Here is an 8875-nt window from a genome sequence, read left to right as displayed (position 1 = left end):
CATGAATAAGTGTTTTTCCTGCAATCTGAAAGGCGGAAGGTGCGATTACTCATCCATCTATCCAACTGTCTCCAGCACCTTTCAAGTGCTTCTCGCGTCGAGTCTGGGGGCGTAGGCGAGGGGGTGGGAAGCAAGGGGAGGCTGCCAAGATCTGGGTTGCCACAGACACCGGCCTCGCTTTTCCTCCAATGAATGCTGTGCTGAGAGTGCGAGAGGAGGCAGGGCAACACCCACATGTTGAGCTGTGTGGGGTATAAGTAGATGGAAGTGCCTGGACTAGTGGCAGTTCAGACAGGGAAGAGAAGCAGAGCTCTTTGCATCTCTACCGAAAGCAATTTTGTCTCAGCAAGTTTACTGGAGAAGAAATCATCAGGATTTCTTTTTCTTTTTATTTTTTTTCCCTTTGCAGCACCAACAGCTTCCAGCTTCTGTGAGCATCGCTGCGTGTTTCAACGAGCGGGGACTGTGCGCTGTTCAAGACTCTCAGCTACAGACGAGCAGGTAGCGGGCACATGTTTGGGGTCAGACGTCTTTGCCAGCTCTTCTCCTTGTGCTCCTGAAGGATCCTGCCTCTCTCTGGGACACTCTGAACACGTGAGACCAGCGTTTCCAGGAGGAGAAATTTGCTTCCAACTCTCTCTGTGATCCACGGGGACTGAACAGCTCGCTCTGTGGTGATATCTGATTTGGTTGTGTTTGTGTCTGAAAGTCCTTTGAGGGGGGTTTAGAAGTCTTTGTGTGTTGTTTGGGAAGTGCTGTGCTGAGGGTTTTAGGAACAGGCTCTAGGGCCAGGGCTTATAACCCAGTTCTGTCTGTGTTCCATACTTATACAGTAGGAGCCATGCAGCTGGATAATGTCACCAATGCGGGCATCCACTCCTTCCAGGGGCACCGTGGAGTAGCCAACAAGCCCAATGTGATCCTACAAATAGGGAAATGCAGGGCAGAAATGTTGGAGCATGTCAGGAGGACCCACCGGCACCTCCTGTCTGAAGTCTCCAAGCAGGTAGAGCGCGAGCTGAAAGGTTTGCAGAAATCAGTGGGAAAGTTAGAGAATAACTTAGAGGACCATGTGCCAACTGATAATCAGAGATGGAAGAAGTCCATCAAGGCCTGCCTGGCCAGATGTCAGGAGACCATTGCTCATCTGGAGAGGTGGGTCAAGAGAGAGATGAATGTTTGGAAGGAGGTCTTTTTCCGTCTGGAGAAGTGGGCGGACCGTCTGGAGTCCATGGGAGGCAAATATTGTCCTGGGGAGCATGGCAAGCAGACTGTGTCTGTTGGGGTAGGAGGTCCAGAGATAAGGCCAAGTGAGGGGGAGATATATGATTATGCCCTTGATATGAGCCAAATGTATGCATTGACCCCAGCACCTGGGGAGGTGCCCAGCATCCCCCAGGCCCATGATTCCTACCAGTGGGTCTCTGTGTCAGATGATGCTCCAGCATCCCCAGTGGAGACTCAGATCTTTGAGGATCCACATGAGTTTCTGAGCCACTTGGAGGAGTACTTAAAGCAGGTGGGTGGGACAGAGGAGTACTGGTTGTCTCAGATCCAAAACCATATGAACGGTCCAGCTAAAAAGTGGTGGGAGTACAAGCAGGACTCTGTCAAGAACTGGGTTGAGTTCAAGAAAGAGTTCCTGCAGTACAGCGAGGGGACTCTGACAAGGGATGCTATCAAAAGGGAGCTGGATCTACCCCAGAAAGAGGGAGAGCCACTGGATCAGTTCCTCTGGCGCAAGAGAGACCTGTATCAGACCCTCTATGTTGATGCAGATGAGGAAGAGATTATTCAGTACGTGGTAGGAACCCTCCAGCCCAAACTGAAGCGCTTCTTGAGCTACCCCTTGCCCAAGACCTTAGAGCAGCTGATTCAAAGAGGGAAGGAAGTCCAAGGCAACATGGACCATTCAGAAGAGCCCAGCCCTCAGAGGACCCCTGAGATTCAGTCTGGGGACTCTGTAGAGAGCGTGCCTCCCTCCACCACTGCCAGTCCTGTGCCAAGCAATGGGACACAACCCGAGCAGCCCCCTAGCCCACCAGCTACTGTCATATGAGCTAGCTGGGTGGAGATATCAATCTGGGTTACATGAAAGGGAGAAAAGGGCATATTTACGAAGCTTCTGCTCAAAGAGAGGTTCCGGCTGAGACATGACATGAGGCGTGCTCAGTCCAACAGCCCATAGCAAAGGAATTAACTTTGCTTGTGGGGGGAGGGTGGTGAAGGGGGAGAGGCACCTTAGGATATGGTTGCCCACCTCACATGAGCCACGCAATCCAGTGGTGCTGGAGATGCTATTTGCACCTCTGCGGGGAATGGACTATTTTATAAGACCCATGACAAGAAACTAGAGACAATTCCCCAAATTCAAAAGCAGTTGCTTGGCACTGGCGGCTTTCAAGGACTTCACATGAGCACAGCTATTGGCTGAGGGTTCCTACCCATCTGGATCTCTTCTCCTTCTCCCCTCCCTCTTCTGAAGAGATATCCTTGTTCTGAGAGGACATCCTTCTTTTGACCTTTGACCATTTCTAGTTTACCACTGGGCTTCTGTTTACTTAACAATCTCCTATTCTATCTTAATCTAAAGGAGTAAATATTTTTTTTTTATTTTTAAAAAGGTGTTTATTTAAAGAGAAATCTTATGACTTCATGAAATGAAAACTTTAAGAATCTGGATATTTTTTAGTGGTTTTAATTCTACTGCACCTAACCTGCTTTAATGCTTTTGCTCCCAAGAGGACAGTTTACTCCTTATCCTAGTTTTTGTTTGCTCAAATCAAGGTCATTGCAGTGCAGAAGCAAATTTCACCTTTTCTCTGCACATTCTACTGTGCATTCAGTAGTAAATAGAGTTTCAGATTAAATTCTGAGTTCATTTATTGAAAGGAGAATGTGTCTCCCTTCAGAGAAGGGAGAGTGGAGAGAGAAAACACTAGAGAGATTTAAGCAGAATGGGGGGAGGGAGGGATGGTTTGAGGGAAATAAATCCTTATATTTTGAATGAAACAAACAAACACATCCTAAATCCAGAGCAAAATATCCCCAGAGCAGCAAATCATGTCCATGCTGATGAGTGGAGACAACAGGAACTTCTGCCATATAAAAGCAAAACAAAGCAAAAAGAGGAGCTGTATGTCCCAGCACAGGCTCAACCTGTGCATCATAAAGAAGAACTTCTGCTTTAACAGACAGACTCGAAATAACCTTGGAAAGTCTGGCAACTCTGTCCTGGAGCACCTGAGGACAAAGCATTATCTGCTCACACAGAACTACTACAGCAGTCCCTTTGTCATGGATGGAGGCAGGCTTGGACTTGGTGACATTTTCCATGTTGAGACAGCAATGCTCAGTCTTGACCTAACTTTGAGATGAAATTGCTGTGAGAATGATGAAATTTGGCTCTTTGAAGCTTCTCAAGGCTGGACACATCTTGAGCATCATCTGCATTCATCACCAGACCAAATAAGAAACATCTCTGCAAGGAGATGCAGCAGTCATACAGCAACAGGACTGCCCGTGGGATGTTCCTGGCACTGCAACATCAGCAGTAGTGGCTTGCAAGACCTTTGGCTTGCTTCCTTCCAAGAGGCTGAAGGTAGGACAACCTTCTGGCATTTTTCTGTCTGCACACCTTAGACCAAATTTAGTCTGTTTAGTGAGAGCCTTACAGTGGAATAAATGGGACATAGAGTACTATAAATGATGAGGTAGAGCTTGGAGGAAAAGAAGGGGGGGACAACCGAAGGGAAATAAAAGACAGTGAAAAGAAAAAGTTTCCAAACATAACAAATTCCCATTAATATGGGGAGAGAGTGGGAAGGATCTGCCCCATGAAGTTCTGGGCTTGAGTGCCCAGCTGTGACAACACATCAAAGGTCCATACGCAGCCCAAAGTGGATGCATATCTGTTCTACACATTTGCCTAGCTGTAAGTCTTTGTTAGGAGGAGCGAGGGCTCTCCTCTCCCTTGCTTAGAGTGAATTAGTCTGCAGTGGCTGTGTCTGTAGAGAGAAATGAGCAGTTCTTACTAATGACCTGGAATGGGTGGTGGAGGAGTGGGTGTCACTGCTGAGGATGAGCTGGCCATGCATTACAAGCATTATCTTCTCCTTATTACAGTGACTCACTCAGATCCTCCTCTGAGAAGAAATCACAGTAGTCAAGACTCAGAAGGAAAGCCAAAGGGAAAAGACTTCAAAACCAGTGATTCAACATGAGACCTGCTGCCAGGATCCCCAGCCACCCAGTGCCAGATCTACTGTCTGAATGAAAGCCTGGCACAGGTAATTACCCCTCCTTTTATCCTTATGGGCCTTTCTTAGCCTCTTCATACCCTTACTCACAATATTGAATAGCCCAGGTGCAAATATCTGTGCTAGTCCTGGGACCTCAGACCTAATGGTCACTATCAGGTCACCAGCTGATAGTGGGATTTCAGCTGCTTGATTTGCAAACACAAGCATCAGTCCCAGTGATTAATTCTGTGGGGGTGGTGTATATCCAGCCTTCCTTTCTGTTGTACCACTGGCAAAAGCTTAAACTAAAATGCCTAATGGGACTTTCAGCCCTTGAGCACCTGGTGGGCACAGCTGATTATTAACCCATCTCCTGAGAAATACCTTGTACTCACTACTTTGGAAATCTAACCTGAGCTGTGTCATATTTTTTTTTATTTTAGATATTCCTGCTGCTCCTGTTACTGAGTTTCCTCCTCTGTGCCCAAGAGTCATGTCTTCCCAGGTGATAAGCAAGCACTGCTAGAAGGCAGAGGGCAAAGTGTGCACCAAAGAGCCTCTCATGCAGTGCAGTGCTATACTCAAGATGCTGAGAGCCTGAGTGAAAAGTGGAGCCACTTCCAACAGGATGCAGAAAAGGCTGAGCTGGTCCAACTAGTCCAAGTGCAGAAGAAAGTGCTGAAAAAGAGAAACCAAAAGGCAGAGCAAAAAAGCCAAATATGGGTGTTGAGGACAGCAAGGATGCTGGACTTGTAGTGACTGTCTGTTGCGATGACACCATACCTCTGCTATCTGGGGCCACTGAGAAATCTTCACTGGATTATCAGCTAGAAAAAACTTTCCTGATTAACTTTGCCAAATGACTGACCCTACACAGGCTACGAACCCTCCATGCTCTCAAGGCTGTAACTCATTTTTCCTGAGTTGAGGGTCGCTTCATTTCATGCGGGTATCAGCTTTCAAACCTCAAACAGCTCTGGAAGTTCGGAGAAGCATCCTGGGGTTCAGATGCTTGTCTGAACTGCTTGAGTTTGCACAACAGGGCCAGCTGTCTTGCCAAAAGGGATGCTCTTGTGAGACAGTGGGCACTTCCTGGATCTGCATGGGCCAGTTACTGCAAGAACCAAGGTTCTTGTGTTGGCTTTGGTGCAGCTGCTTCCATCCAGACCCAGGGAGTGCAAAAGGTGCATGAAAGACAATGTGTGAATTGAACCAAGCCTTTTTGCAAGACAGTTTGGTTCACATCTCATTTGAAAGGATCCAGTTGGTTCCTCTCTCTTCCAGAGCCAACTGTCCTGGGTATGCGTGTGTGTGTGTCAGTGCGGGTGTGTATGTTTTCAGCCAACAAATGTACCTAACCAAATTCTGAGTTGTTCCGTTGTTTTTAAACTAAGCCAATGGAACTTAATGTGCATTCCAACATTGCTCAACAGAAATGTCCAAGACTAGAAAATGATGTGAAAACAGGTGAAAATCAACTTGGTAGGCATCATCCCAAGGTCAATACAAAGTTAGATTTTGAGGTGCTTAATTTCTACAGTCCTTCTCAAGGGACCTAACTGCCTCAATAAGTATTTTCTATATCTGTAGACTTTCCAATGAGTTAGCCTGCCTGTGAATCTTGATTTGGTCCTGAGCTTTATACATTTTGAACTGACTTTGTGGAATGTGCACAAGTAAGTATCCTTGGCTGATTTTATTTCAGTTATTGCTCCTAGCAGACTGGAGCTTTACTTGTAGCACCCTGGTTTATATTACCAGCTTCTCCATGAAGGACTGGTAGTTTGTTTTGCTGGGGCAAAGTCATGTGAATGAAGAAGTGTGTATGTGTTGTGCCTGTGAAACTTTAGCGAATTTCAACTATTGGATTTTTGTTCCTTAGGCAATTTTACATCTGATTCTGACAAAACTACCTTAGAGTTTTTATTTTTACTAGAAATATTATTAATTCAAACAACCTTGTACAAAAGGCAAACACATCAAATCACTGCAGGTTATAGGGGTTGAAGCCAAAGGTCTTTGTAAGCCGACATCACTTGTCCTAGATCTGACTGTATCAGACAGCTTATTCCTCACATGTTATGTTGGAGTTACAAGATCACACCAAGCCACTAGAACCTGTCAATAGAATAGTACTAGACTTTATTTGCTATTGTAGCAAAGCCTTTTGTAGATTTATACAATAAAACTTTGAAATATCTGCTTCAAATGCTTTGTGCCTTGTTTTCTTATCTTTCTTCCTTGGTTCATGGGATACTCAAGTATTTATTGCTCTCTGAAAATTTAGTCTTGTCAGTCAACTTGGCTTATGTGAGTCATAAATCTTACTTGATAACTGACATAAAAATTGAATGTGCTGAGTCTTTGGAGAAGAGGGTTTAGATGCGGATAAGGAGGTGATTTAATTGTTTTATTTAGCCCCTCGTATTGGGTCACATGTAGCCCAGGAGTCTGGGAGACATGGTACTGTGGATTGTGCAGGCTCTTTTTGTGTACAGCAAAGAGAAAGTTGTCTGAAACAGAATGCAATCACATCTACCTATGACTGAGGGGTAATTTGCATGGATGAACTGAGGCAAGCCAGGACAACATATAGAGGTTGCTAGGCCTGAGTTTACTGGATATTTAAAATTACTTCAGCAGTCAGATTTGCCAGCACTCAGCAGGACAGATATCCAGGAGCTGCTACTAGGCTATTGCTTTTCTACTTTATATATTCCTTTACAGAAGGGATATTCTCTATTCTCTGGGTTCGTTACCTATAAAATACCTCCAAGTCATCAGGACTGAGGGAAGGGAACATGTCAGAGGAAATAGCTCATCAGAGAGCTTTAAGCATATTTCTGCAATAGGCTAAGTTCAAAGATCTGTTCCCAAAGACCTTCATCCCATTGGACGTTGCCAAATGTATCTCCCTGGTATTTCCTTTGGTGGAAAGGCAGGACATAGTCTGATGGCCGAAGATCCCTAGATGCCAATCAATGACCCTTGTGTCTTCTACTATTTACAGATCACTCAACCACAAACTGAAGTGTGAGAAAGGGATGTGGCCACAACACCAAGCTGCTGGAGCTTGAGAAGCATTTGTACAATGCTCTCAGACAGAGTTTCAGTTTTGAGTGGTCCTTTGTGGAGCTTTGAGTTGGACTCAGTGATTCCAATGTGTCCCTTCCAACTCAGAGATTCTAAGATTCCAAGAGAGTTTGAACGTGTAATTTGGGTCTACAGCTTAAGCAAGTCACACCTTTGTGCTCCTGACAATAGAAAAGAGGTGAAAAACAGCCACTGAGATTTCAGATCAGCAACAGGGTGTAGACAAAGTCATCCCATGCTGGGAGTGTATTGGAGGAAGCTGTGTAGGAGAAGAAAGTTAGACTTTGAGCAGTCCATGGACATAGCCAAAGGGCTGGATCTACTGCAAGGACCAGTACCATGTCTCAGTAAAAGTCAGGAGCAGTTTGGCTGGAGATGCTGAGCTCTTCCAGTAGAGGGGGGCAGAACTCCACTGTGCACCGTGGGAATTATAACTAAAAACTGCTAGAAAAGAGAAAAATCATTCCTGTTATCTTTCACCCCCCCCTCCCACACACACACACACACACAGCTTCAGTAATACGAGATATATGATTGCTTTGATGGAGGATGTCTAAAGGCAAGAAGGGAGAATCAAGGACAATGCAAGGTAGTATGGAGGGCTGATGACCAAGATGCAGTGCAAGAATTTGGAAGTGATGGAAGAATCCATCCAAAGGAGGCAAGAAAGGTGGATGAGAGTGGGGAATGTCTGACAGTACCAGATGAATTTTATTTCAAACCTTTCTGGATTTGAATCCAGTAATTGGTGTTTACTTTTGTTCTGCCATCTCCAGCTTAAAATCTCTAGAGATTCACTGAACTCACACCTTCATTCACTGAAGAAATACCTTATCAGTGCTCCTGGATTGATCAGCAGGGAGTCACCTGAAACAGATATAGCCCATCAATAGATCACCTGTCTCAAACTAGTGGAAATCCTCTCCAAAATCAAAGTGGGAACACTCCACACTCTGTGTTTACTGGGGCATACAAAGATACTCAGAAATGTTCCTCCACTGGTTGAGAATGAATGTGAAGTCACACATACACAGAACTGATAAGAAGTTGTTGATTCTCCTCTCCTCTCCTCTCCTCTCCTCTCCTCTCCTCTCTTCCTCTCCTTCTCCCTCTCCCTCTCCCTTTCCCACTCCCCTTCCCCCTTCCCCTCCCTCTCCCTCTCCTCTCCTCCCTCTTTCGTCCTTTGTCTTTTTTTCCCCCCTCACTCTCCATCAGAACTATAATAATGAGCTCTTTAATTTTCTTATTTAAGGCAGCTTAAAGAAAGTTGTGAAATGGACTTAATGTAAATCACATTTATTGACTCCTCTAGCAGATGTATGTTTATGCACAGCATAACTACTTCCCTAGAGCCACTTTTTTCCAGCAAAGCAACGTGTAATTAGGGAGGCTGTGAATTTTTTCTTATTGACACAATCTGCTATAATGGCTCCACTTTCCATGTCAATATGATGCTCAGAAGCTCAAGGCACTCACTGTGATCATGCAGTTGGACATTATTTTAGAGCTATTCCCACAGCTACTACAAGCAGGCATTAAAG

At 45.2% G+C, this 8875-nt stretch overlaps 1 protein-coding gene across 1 annotated transcript; it reads left to right on the top strand.

The window, feature by feature from the left end:
• The first annotated feature begins 267 nt into the window (after positions 1 to 267).
• Positions 268 to 6450, top strand: ARC (activity regulated cytoskeleton associated protein). Its single transcript, XM_015856469.2, has 3 exons — positions 268 to 3601; positions 4126 to 4289; positions 4685 to 6450. Exon 1 carries the CDS (start codon positions 842 to 844, stop codon positions 2057 to 2059), a length of 1218 nt encoding a protein of 405 aa, XP_015711955.1. The 5' UTR covers positions 268 to 841; the 3' UTR covers positions 2060 to 3601; positions 4126 to 4289; positions 4685 to 6450.
• The last annotated feature ends 2425 nt before the right edge of the window (positions 6451 to 8875 follow it).

Source organism: Coturnix japonica, chromosome 2, assembly GCF_001577835.2.
Source record: "Coturnix japonica isolate 7356 chromosome 2, Coturnix japonica 2.1, whole genome shotgun sequence".
NCBI lineage: Eukaryota > Metazoa > Chordata > Aves > Galliformes > Phasianidae > Coturnix > Coturnix japonica.
The sequence above is the reverse complement of the archived record's forward strand: the minus strand, read 5'-3'. Positions and strand labels throughout refer to the sequence as shown.

Coding starts and splice junctions, on each gene's coding strand:
- ARC (XM_015856469.2), top strand. CDS start 842: ATGCAGCTGGATAATGTCACCAATGCGGGCATCCACTCCTTCCAGGGG.